The following is a 10,815-nucleotide window of genomic DNA, read 5'->3' as shown; positions in this document are numbered from 1 at the left end:
CTCCAGTAACCAGAGCTGTGTGAGAAGAAAAGGCCAAGCCATTGGGGCAGCCGCACCCCAAACAGAGGTGAGGTCTCAGGTGAGTCATACCAATGAGGGGCCACCTCCCCTGTCCCAAGGGTCACTGCTCACCCCAGCCCTGCCTCACCAAGGACTCAGAACAGTGGCCTCCCAGCCCCTGCTGTCCTCTTCTTTGGCCTTTGCACACAGGGTTCCCCACTTCTCCCAGCCCGACATAACAGGTGTCCTGGAGCTAGGATCCCTGCCCCCACCCCCACCCTGGCCTCTAGAGATGTGACATGAGCACAGGACTCCGGGTGGGGCCCTCGGGCTCCCTACCTTCCCGTTCCAGTCCCAGATCCTCTCAGATTCCCGGAGATGGGCTCCAGCCAAGGAGGGTGGGGCTGCTCCGGGACCATCAGGAGTCACGGGGCTGCCTAGACAGTGACAGAGCTGTAGCGGGGAGCAGACCTTCACCCACCTCTGTGCCTCCGGCTGACTCTAATGTGCCATGTCCCAGCACCTGCTCCTCCCACTTGTGATCCTCGGTAAGTAACCTCAGGGGACAGGGGACGGCTGCAAGGGGCCTAGGTCCTAGCATCTGGGGAGCTGGAGAACAGGATTCCTGGGTTCTGCATGGGGAGTGGGTTGTCAGAGGGAGGGAAGTAGTGTCAGAGGAGGAGAGGAAGGAGGATGTCAGCAGTCGGGAAGTGAGGCGGGAGAGGGAGCAGTGTTTCAAAGGCAGGAGACAGGAGGCCTGGGTGCCATGGGAGGTGGAGTAGCTGGAAAGCTGGGAGTGGGAGTCTGGGATAGGGGAGGGAGTCCGGGAGGGCACATAGTAAGTGCAGCTCTCCAGCCTTTTCCTGTCTTCCTCTGTCTTCCCAGCCATCAGTCCCACCCCAGGAGCCTTCCAGGACTCAGGTAAGGCAGCTGGAATGGGGGAAAGTCATGTGCAGAGGCAGAAAAGAGAGGAGAGGTAGCAGTGGGTGCTGGTAGGGGACTGAAGGGACAGGGAATTGGGAAGGTGGGAGGTGGGGGATGGAGAGCAAGAAGGGGGCTGGGCTGGGCAGTGCCAAGAGTCTGGAAGTCACCAGTATCTTCCTCTCTTTACCCTGTGGCATCCAGCTCTCAGTCCTACCCAAGAAGAACCTGAAGATCTGGGTAAGGAAGAGGCCTGGGCATCCTCAGATCTTAAAGGAAAGTTAAGGATGGTTAGGCCACGAGGGAGGTGGAAAAGACCAGAAACTTAGAAGTGCCTAGGTCTTTGTTCTTTGTTCAGAGGGGAAACTGAAGCGGGGTGCAGGACAAGGATTTGTCCTGAGTTACCTGGGCCTCTGAAGTGGGAGACCTCAGGCGGCCTCTGACCCCCAGGGCTCCCCATTGCAGACTGTGGGCGCCCTGAGCCCACTGCCCGCATCGTGGGGGGGTCAGATGCGCAGCCGGGTACCTGGCCTTGGCAGGTGAGCCTGCATCACGGGGGAGGTCACATCTGCGGGGGCTCCCTCATCGCCCCCTCCTGGGTCCTCTCCGCTGCTCACTGTTTCGTGAGGTGAGTATTTGCGGCCTCCTTCCAAGGCCAACCCTGCCCCTGCAGTTCGACCCCCTCCCCCACCTCCTACGGTCCTCAAGGCTGCCCAGACCACCACTCTCTGCCCCGCAAGCTAGGTGCTCCGCAAGGTATCAGGGTCCTGGGTCGTCCCACCACTCCACTCAATATCAAGTCTGAATCCTACCTACCTCTCCGATGCCCCCAACCACCAACTCCAAATCGGATTCGCCAGTCCCCTTTTAGGAGTCTCAGCCCCAAATCTGGATCTGCCTCCGCCCCTCCAGGGCTCCTGCTGACCCCACCTCCTCTTCTGGCTCTGAGTCCCCATCCCCACGAGGGTCTGCCCCTCCATAGCGTCCACCTAAACTCTCCCGCCTCGCCTCGGCGCAGGAACGGGACCTTGGAGCCCGCGGCCGAGTGGTCGGTGGTACTGGGCGCGCACTCCCAGGACGCGCCCCCGGACGGCGCGCAGGTCCGTGCGGTGGCCGCCATCCTGGTGCCAGACAACTACAGCGCGGTGGAGCTGGGCGCCGACTTGGCCCTGCTGCGGCTGGCCGCGCCCGCCAGGCTGGGCCCCGCCGTGCGGCCCGTCTGCCTGCCCCGCGCCTCGCACCAGTTCGCGCACGGCACCGCCTGCTGGGCCACCGGCTGGGGGGACGTCCAGGAGGCGGGTGAGCGGGGGTGGGGGTGGGGCTGGGGCGGCTGCAGCCCGGGCGGTGGGAGGTCCGAGCGCTGAGCCCACCCAGCGCTCCTGGGGGAGGCCCCCCGGGCGGGCGGGTCCCTGGGGCGGAGGCTTGGGGACGGGGTTGCCAGACCGCGGGTGGTCCCGCGCGTGTCTCCAGCTGGCCTCCTCCCCAAGGGTTCTCACACTGAGACTTCTGAGTCAGCCTCCCCACACTTCATTCCTTCCAGTTTTTTCTCTCCTGAATTTAGGATCCGGCTGGGATTCCCATCCCAGCTGTGCTGTGTCGGACAAAGCGCTTCACCCAGTACATGTCCTCCTACGTAAAATGAGGAAAATAGTAGTGCCCGCTTCATGGGGTTGTTGGGTGGATCAAATGAGAAAATCCGTTTAAAGTTGGTAGCACAGTGCCTAGCACAGCAGTAGCTAATGCGCTGTAGGTATGTCCACCTTAGGGAATCCATGTTAAAGCACCAAAGCACCTGGCATGCAGTAGGCGTCTGCACTTTCCCTCGCATCCCTCCTCCCATCCTATGTCCACCCCCGTCCTCTCTGGCCCCCACCTCCTGCCTTCTCCTTACTCGCCGGCATTCAGTCAGTCATTCTTTTGCTGAAGTTATTTCTTGAGCACCTTCTGTGCGCCAGGCACTGTGCGATACACCAGTGAATGTAAAAAGCAGAAGCCCCGCCTGCTCAGAGCTTACACGCTAGGGGGCAGACAGCACGTTCAATACATAGACACACAGCCTGTTTGAAGGTGTGGGGGGACGGAGACCTCTTTTCCATTCCCTGTCATCCCCATCATCTAGTGCTACCCTTCCAGGCTAGCCTTGCTCCCGCAAATATTCCACAGCTGCTCTGATCAGACCTGTGCCCGTGTGGGGGCCTTTGGGAAGGTGCCGCAGGAGGCGTTGCAGCGCCTCCATCAGGGCAGGAAGAGTCACCCTGAGCACCTAGGAAGTCTGTGTGCGCAGGGCCAGGCCATCCTGACAATGGGCAGACTGGGAGATTTCTGGGAGTCTTTGTGAAGAGAGCATGTGTTGCAGGAACGTGGGGTGGGAGGGAGGCCACCCTGGGGACACAGGTGGGGCACGTTAGATGGAGAACGGTCAGGATGCCAGGCTGGAGTGAAACGGCAGAGGCAACAGAGGCAGCAAAAGCAGCTGAAGCTGCACCACGAAGGCCTTAAGGTCGGAATAGGGCCAAAGTACCCCGCCAGCTCTAGAGGTCCCCAGGAAAATCCCAGACCTCCCTGGTGGAGCCCCAAATACAGCTGCAGCCATCACCTGACTTCTTAGGACTCTGAGTGGGAAGGGAAGGAGCTCTGTCTGTGCTTGTCCCCACCCCTTTCTGCATCCTGAGACTTTCATTTCTATCAAAAGCACGTTCTCCTCAAGATAGGGCTGAGGCCCCAGTTTAGACAGGCGGATCCATTTCTTGTTCTTGGTAAGACCAGAGCTGAGCTTTAGAAACTTCCTCTAGCAGCAGCACGTGAAGAGCGGATTGGGGACCAGACCAGTCAGGAGGCTGGGTCAGTCTTCCAGGCGGCGCAAGGTTATGCTGCTTGAACTAGGGTAGTGACAGTGAGAATGCCAAGAAGTCACATATGAGAGGATTTCACGATCTGAGAGCTGATTGAGGAAGGAGAGTTGAGAGAAGGGTCAGGGATGACACCCAGATTCCATGCATGGCAACTTGGGAGAGGACCACATCGAGTCTGTATAGCATCTTTGTGAAAGAATGCCTTCTGGGACCAACACGACTCCACATCAGGGCTCAGAGCTTAATGATTTTAGCCCCTATGTATATCGTTTGTTGTGAGGAACTTTTTGCAGTGCACAACCTGCACTACACATGGAAGCTCTTATTAGGTGCTTGATGGGGCCATTCCTGAGATAAGGACATAGGAAGAAGAACAGACAGGAGCCTGGGCAGATGTGGTTAATGCGGGGGGCTGAGGTGCCATGGGGCATCTAGATGGAGATGTCTAGGAGGCAGCTGGAGGGGACAAAGCTGAGCCCTGGGAACTGGGGGCTCCATGCCTACCTCACAGTATGTGCTTTCTGGTTCTGCCCCCAGACCCTCTGCCTCTCCCCTGGGTGCTACAGGAAGTGGAGCTAAGGCTGCTAGGCGAGGCCGCCTGCCAGTGTCTCTACAGCCAGCCTGGTCCCTTCAACCTCACTCTCCAGCTATTGCCAGGGATGCTGTGTGCTGGCTACCCAGAGGGCCGCAGGGACACCTGCCAGGTGAGGGGAGGCGCCTGCATCTGCCTGGCAGGGCCAGAGTGCTAACCAATGAGGAATCGATAAATATCATCTCTCTGAGGCTCACCTGCAAAAAGAGGGCACGATTGCCAGTGCGTGGGGTAAACACGAAGGTGATAAATGGATAGAAGCTGGGGCTCAGCTATGGGCGCTGTCATTTCCGCCACAAAGCACCTGCTCTGCAGTGAGCTCGCCTGGTCAGAAGCCCGGCACACCACTTATTAGTTGTGTGACCTTTGCCTGGTTAATTAACCTTCCTGTGCCCAGACTTTCCCACCTGGAAGATGGAGATAATAGCATTACCAACCTGATAGTGTTGTTGTAATGATTAAGTGTCTTGTCCTTAATAACAGCTAAATAAGTATTGGCTATTATTATTATAATTATCCCACAGCACAGCACCTGTTAACTTAGTAGGTGCTCCATAAACAGTTATTGAAAAAAATGAATTAATCACTAATTCTTCACAGGAGGGGTAACTTGCTAAAGACTGAAACATCATAATTTTAACCACTTTGCCCAGAAATCTTTCTCAAATGACACACATTTTTGAGGGCACCCAAGCATGCAGGGTGGTGGTGGGGATTTGAGCTAGATGGTCTTCAGTGTCACTCCCAATTCTGAGGTTACAGGACCCTTGGACATAACTCCCTGTCTTCTTGAACCGAATTACAAACAATTCAAATTCTTGTAGAACAGCACTCTCCAATAGAACTTCCTGCAACGATGGAAATGTTTTCTATCTGTGCAGTCCAGAATGGTAGCTGCTAGCCAGGGGTGGCTATTGAACAACTGAAATGTGGCTAATGGGACTGAGGAACTAAAATTTTAATTTTATTTAAATTTAATTAATTAATTAAATTTAATAAATTTACACTTAAGTAGCCACATTTGGCTAGTGGCTACCATATTGGACAGCACAGCTCTAGATGATTCTGAGCCTTCTGAGCCTTCTTTGTGACCCTCGTCGGCTTCCAGAGATGCCTGGGCTGTCACAAAGATGCCTTAAGGACAATACCCCAAAATTAAATGGCCCCAGTACCATTGTTTTAGTGTCTGTTCGTTGCGGTTCTTCCTCTTTACTTGCTTTCAAACTGTCCCTTCTTGCTGCTTTTAGTTGGCCTATTTTTACCTGCCTCTGCCTTCTGAACGCCAGCATCTCTGATTTATTTTTTAAACAATTGAGTGAACTTAGAAATCAAAGACAGGATTTATTTGAACTATTTATTGAACAAGAGCCATTTGGCTGTGAACGACATCTGCAGGATTCTCTCCCATGGCCTTTAATGCATGAGCTGCCGCTCCTGGCTATGGCTGCTCCCGCCCTTCTGCTTCACAAGGCTTTCTCCTGTTCAGAGTTGCAGGGAACACAGAGGACGAGGCACAGCCAAGGGAGGTTTCTAGCAGAAGGTGGCTGTATGTGGGGCCAAAAGGAGGTGTAGGGCCTTTTCGAGGAAGCCAGTGTAGGCTGGTGGGTCCCTGGGATGACCTCCTAACATGAAGTCATTATCATTAGGGTGACTCCGGGGGGCCCCTGGTCTGCGAGGAAGGCGGCCGCTGGTTCCAGGCAGGGATCACCAGCTTTGGCTTTGGCTGTGGACGGAGGAACCGCCCTGGAGTCTTCACCGCTGTAGCTCCCTATGAGGCATGGATACAGGAACAGGTGATGGGTTCAGAGCCTGGGCCTGTCTTTCCCATCCAGCCCCAGGAGCCCCAGTCAGGTTCCCGGGAGCCCACGGAGGAGAACTGCACTATCGCCCTGCCAGGTGAGTGGGCAGGACCCCTGGATGTGAAAGGGACGTGGGAGTTGGGGTGGAGACTGCTGGGTGAGGGGGGTTCAGGAGGCTACCTGACCCAGGCCTCTCACCCCTCAGAGTGCGGGAAGGCCTCCAGGCCAGGGGCCTGGCCTTGGGAGGCCCAGGTGATGGTGCCGGGATCCAGACCCTGCCATGGGGCGCTGGTGTCTGAAAGCTGGGTCTTGGCACCTGCCAGCTGCTTTCTGGAGTGAGTGAGAATCCACACCTCAGGCAGACCCTCCCACATCGGCCTGAGAAACCACCATCTACCTGGCCCTAGCCCTTCCCCTGGGCAGGATGGGGATGGGAGGCCCCTCAGTCTGGAATGCAGGCTCCCATTCGGAGATGTAGGATCCAGTACAAAAAGAGGGGTCCCAGTCCGGGAGGGACGGGAGAGGGGTAGTGTAAGTTCGATCCAGGATGCAGGGGTCTAAGTGTACTGCTTGAACGGAGGTGGGTGGGGATCCGGCCGCGGAAGCAGGATCTCAGCCTGGAGACAGAGGCTAAGCCAGGGTGCGAGGTTTCCAGCCGGGTGTGCGGGATCTGGCCCACGTCCCCCGCCTCCCCATTTGGCAGCCTTCTCAGCTCCGGCCGCCCGCCCCGCGACCTCGAGGCCTGGCGCGTGAGGCTGCCCTCGCGCCCGCGCGCGGAGCGGGTGGCGCGCCTCGTACCGCACGAGAACGCCTCGTGGGAAGACGCCTCGGACCTGGCTCTACTGCAGCTGCGCGCGCCTGTGAACTTGAGCGCGGCCCCGCGGCCCGTGTGCCTACCTCACCCGGAACACTACTTCCTGCCCGGGAGCCGCTGCCGCCTGGCTCGCTGGGGCCGCGGGGGTGAGCGGGGCGCCAGGCCCTGGGTGGCGCTGGGCGCAGCGGGGACCGCCTCGGCCGCAGCGCGGGCCTCCACCCTTTCCCCTCCAAGAACCCGCGCCTGGCCCCAGCGCGCTGCTGGAGGCGGAGCTGTTGGGCGGCTGGTGGTGTCACTGCCTGTATGGCCGCCAGGGGGCGCCAGTGCCGCTGCCGGGAGACCCGCCGCTCGCGCTCTGCCCCGCCTACCAGGAGGAGGAGGAGGCGGGCCGCTGCTGGGTGAGCGGAAGGGGCGGAGCGTGCGGAAGGCGGGGCTGAGTAGGACCCGGGGAAGGGGGAGGGAGCTGGGGGCGGGCCTGAGGAGCTGGGCGAGGCGGAGCGCTCCGGGCGCGGGACGGGGTGGAGGCGGGGCCAGGAGCTGGGGGCGGAGCCTGGCCCTGGAGGACTTTTTTGGGGTAGGGGTGAGGCGGGGCTCTGGGCGGATTGCGGGGTTTCTCTCCATCCCTAGATTTAATCTTAAAGTGTGGGCTGAATTCTTACACAAATTAGTATCACACACACACACACACACACACACACACACACACTTTTTTGCCGCAGAATGACTCGCGTTGGAGCCTTCTGTGCCGGGAAGAAGGGACCTGGTTCCTGGCTGGAATCAGAGACTTCTCCAGTGACTGTCTGCGTCCCCGAGCGTTCTTTCCCCTGCAGACCCATGGCCCATGGATCAGCCATGTGACTCGGGGAGCCTATCTGGAGGACCAGCTAGCCTGGCACTGGGGCCTCGAAGGGGAGGAGACTGAGGCACAGACTTGTCCCCCACACACAGAGCATGGAGGTGAGCAGGGCGCCTTTAGGGCTCAGGGGCTCTTGGGAGTACATAGATCCATGGCAGGGGCTTCAGGGGTCAGCTGTGGGGCCCCAGCTGAGGTGGCCCCCTCCTCTCCCTAGCCTGTGGCCTGCGGCCAGAGGCCGCTCCTGTGGGGGTCCTGTGGCCCTGGCTGGCAGAGGTGCATGTGGCTGGTGATCGAGTCTGCACTGGGATCCTTGTGGCACCAGGCTGGGTCCTGGCAGCCACTCACTGTGTCCTCAGGTGGGTCTCACTCACTCATTTCCTAGGCAAGAGGCTGGAGGAAAAAATGGGGAAATGAACCAAAGGGCTCTTACAATAGTGGATATTCTCCCTTTAGGGCTCTTGTAGCACAGGGAAACTGCTGTGAGGTGTTTTGAGACAGAAGAGAGATGTGGCAGGAGGAGTACGGAAGGAATTAGTGGCATGACCCTGGAGAGTTATTCCACCCTTTCCCCTGGGCTGGGAAGGACTTTACAAGCAATGGGAGGAGCAGGAGGTAACACTGGGCCTTGTTCCAACAGGCTGGGCTCTACAACAGTGCCTTACATTGAAGTGTATCTGGGCCGGGCAGGGGCCAGCCCCCTCCCACAGGGTCACCAGCTATCCCGGTTGGTCATCAGCATCCGCCTGCCCCGGCACCTGGGACTTAGGCCCCCCCTGGCTCTCCTGGAGCTGAGCTCCCGGGTGGAGCCCTCCCCATCAGCCCTGCCCATCTGCCTCCACCCAGGGGGTATCCCTCCGGGGGCCAGCTGCTGGGTGCTGGGCTGGAAGGACCCCCGGGACCGAGGTGAGAGCCCTGGGTCACGGGAGTGAGGAGTAACTGGAGGCCAGAACCCTGGAACAATGCTCTTTCCTCTCTCTAGTCCCTGTGGCTGCTGCTGTCTCCATCTTGACATCTCGACTCTGTCACTGCCTCTATCAGAGCATTCTGCCCCCTGATACCCTCTGTGTCCTGTATGCAGAGGGGCAGGAGGACAGGTGTGAGGTACAGGCATCCCAAGCATCGGGATCCAGGGAGGGGGGAGGCCATTTTGGGCAGCTGGACCCTAGAGAAAGACAGGGTTGGAATTCCTGAGTGTCGGGCCCCAGATGGGAAGCAGTACTTGCTGGCTGGGCCTTAGAGAGCGACCAGCCCGGATGCTTAAGGATGGAGACAAGGAGTGCTTTGTGGCTGGACCCTAGGGGAAGGTGCAGGGGACCAGGAAGGATAACAGACCCATTTAGCCTTGGCTCTGACTCTGCAGGTGACCTCAGCCCCTCCCCTCTTGTGCCAGACTGAGGGAGGCTCCTGGGTCCTCATGGGCATGGCTGTTCGAGGCAGCCGGGAGCTTTTTGCTGCTGTTGGCCCTGAAGAGGCCTGGATCTCCCAAACAGTGGGGGAGGCCCACTTCCTGCCACCTAGTGGCTCCCCGTACTGGCCCCCTGTGGGCAACAACCTCTGCCCCCCAGACCTGGCCAGGGCCTCAGGCTCCCCTCGGGCTGTTCTGTTCCTGCTGCTACTGACTCCCCTGATCCAGAGCTGAGGGGCCTGGGTCCCAGGGCCACTTCCTTCTCCGCCCTCCACTTCCCACCCAGTGGGGCTGGAATGTGGCCCAACCAGCTGGCTCCCTTCAGAACCTCCAGAGGGCCCCACCCACCAAGACTGCAGCGGCTTCAGATAATTGGGCTATTTTGGGCCCAGGAATCCTTGGGGGTGGCGGGAGGAGCAGACAATAAAGGTGTAAACGCAGACACATGTGTGGCCTTGTGGTATTGCTGGGAGCAGGCAGAGCGCCGAGTGCCTGGGAGGCGAAGGGGGAAGCCCAGAGGGTAGGGCCCCTCTGTCCTCGGTGAGTCAGGCCTTGAGCTCTCAGGAAATGTGTCCCTGATAATGTGGCTGTTCCCTCATTCCTGCCCCCGGGGAAGGGAGGCTGGGTGGCCAGCTGCTTGTGTGTCACCTCCCCAGTGGAATCAATGTCCCCAGCACCAGGTGGACACCTCAGCTCTAGCTCAGACCCTGCTGCCCCCCCAACCCCTCCAGCGGGAAAGACTGAGGGTGAGAGGCGGAGCTGCCCCGCATGTACACACCCCGATGAATGATGCCGCAAAATGTCGCCAGCACGCACACATGACACTTCTGCATCCTGCCCAGTGCCCCCAGGCCTTGGGCCCCGTGTGTGTGCACCCCACTGGCTCACCCATGCTTACCCCTGCACTCCCTGCGGTCATTCAACCCATATTCTCTGCTAACTGCTGTCATGACACAGTTGGGTTCTGGTATACAAGCCCACGAAGTGCTCCCAACCTAGTGGGGAACACATGTGGACACCCCTGTCTGGGGATCAGGAAAGGGTCATAGAGGAAGTGATGTTTGAGCAGAGAAAAAGGAAAAATAAGAATGTGGGGAAGGGGGGTGTGGGGTGAAAGCCAGCTGCTGTCTCCGCTGGAGCTGGGCGGGCTGAGTAGGCAGAGGATGGGGGAGGGGGGCCCAGAGGAAAGCTGGAAGTTATCCCTGGGAGGCTGATCCCATCCCAAACAGAATTCGCCCCAGAAACACCACAGGGATGTACATACCCAGTCTGTCACCCATATGCCATCACCTACAAACCCTGAATACAGCGCAGCCTCGGCCTGCACCCACCCACAGTGCCCAGTGTCCTGCCTGCCGCCCCCTCCTCCTCAGCTTAGCCCCCTTCCCAAGTCAGCCCCTCCCAGAGTTAGTTCCCTGACCTCCAGCCTGGGCCCTTCTGGAAAGTGGGTGAGGGTCTGTTTTTCCCAAAGCTTGGACTCCACAGGTATGTGGAATTGCCACAGAGTCCCACCAGCTGCAGAGGGTGCACCTCACCCCACCCCAGTCCCATCTCTGCCACCTGTGCCCTTCGCTTT

General features: G+C 58.9%; 1 protein-coding gene across 3 annotated transcripts; it reads left to right on the top strand.

The window, feature by feature from the left end:
- The first annotated feature begins 483 nt into the window (after window positions 1-483).
- PRSS36 (serine protease 36) lies at window positions 484-9,680 on the top strand. Of its 3 annotated transcripts, none has more exons than XM_069485777.1 (15): window positions 484-548; window positions 886-921; window positions 1,126-1,161; window positions 1,387-1,549; window positions 1,940-2,220; window positions 4,311-4,477; window positions 6,012-6,261; window positions 6,370-6,499; window positions 6,868-7,124; window positions 7,213-7,361; window positions 7,698-7,935; window positions 8,049-8,190; window positions 8,472-8,737; window positions 8,814-8,935; window positions 9,195-9,680. In XM_069485777.1, exons 1-15 carry the CDS (start codon window positions 512-514, stop codon window positions 9,471-9,473), a joined length of 2,553 nt encoding a protein of 850 aa, XP_069341878.1. In that variant the 5' UTR covers window positions 484-511; the 3' UTR covers window positions 9,474-9,680. The 3 variants fall into 3 exon arrangements, with proteins under 3 accessions (XP_069341878.1, XP_069341877.1, XP_069341879.1); XM_069485776.1 differs by having other exon boundaries at window positions 7,213-7,376; XM_069485778.1 differs by lacking the exon at window positions 8,814-8,935 and having other exon boundaries at window positions 512-548; window positions 7,213-7,376; window positions 8,472-8,562; window positions 9,195-9,542.
- Window positions 9,681-10,815: the final 1,135 nt, after the last annotated feature.

The sequence above is a fragment of the Eulemur rufifrons genome, chromosome 14 (assembly GCF_041146395.1).
Source record: "Eulemur rufifrons isolate Redbay chromosome 14, OSU_ERuf_1, whole genome shotgun sequence".
Classification (NCBI taxonomy): domain Eukaryota; kingdom Metazoa; phylum Chordata; class Mammalia; order Primates; family Lemuridae; genus Eulemur; species Eulemur rufifrons.
Note: the sequence above shows the minus strand (reverse complement) of the source record. Positions and strands in the feature narration are given on the sequence as shown.

Coding starts and splice junctions, on each gene's coding strand:
- PRSS36 (XM_069485776.1), top strand. CDS start 512: ATGTCCCAGCACCTGCTCCTCCCACTTGTGATCCTCG. Junction 549..885: donor CCTCCCACTTGTGATCCTCG/GTAAGTAACCTC, acceptor CTGTCTTCCCAG/CCATCAGTCCCACCCCAGGA. Junction 4,478..6,011: donor GCCGCAGGGACACCTGCCAG/GTGAGGGGAGGC, acceptor CATTATCATTAG/GGTGACTCCGGGGGGCCCCT.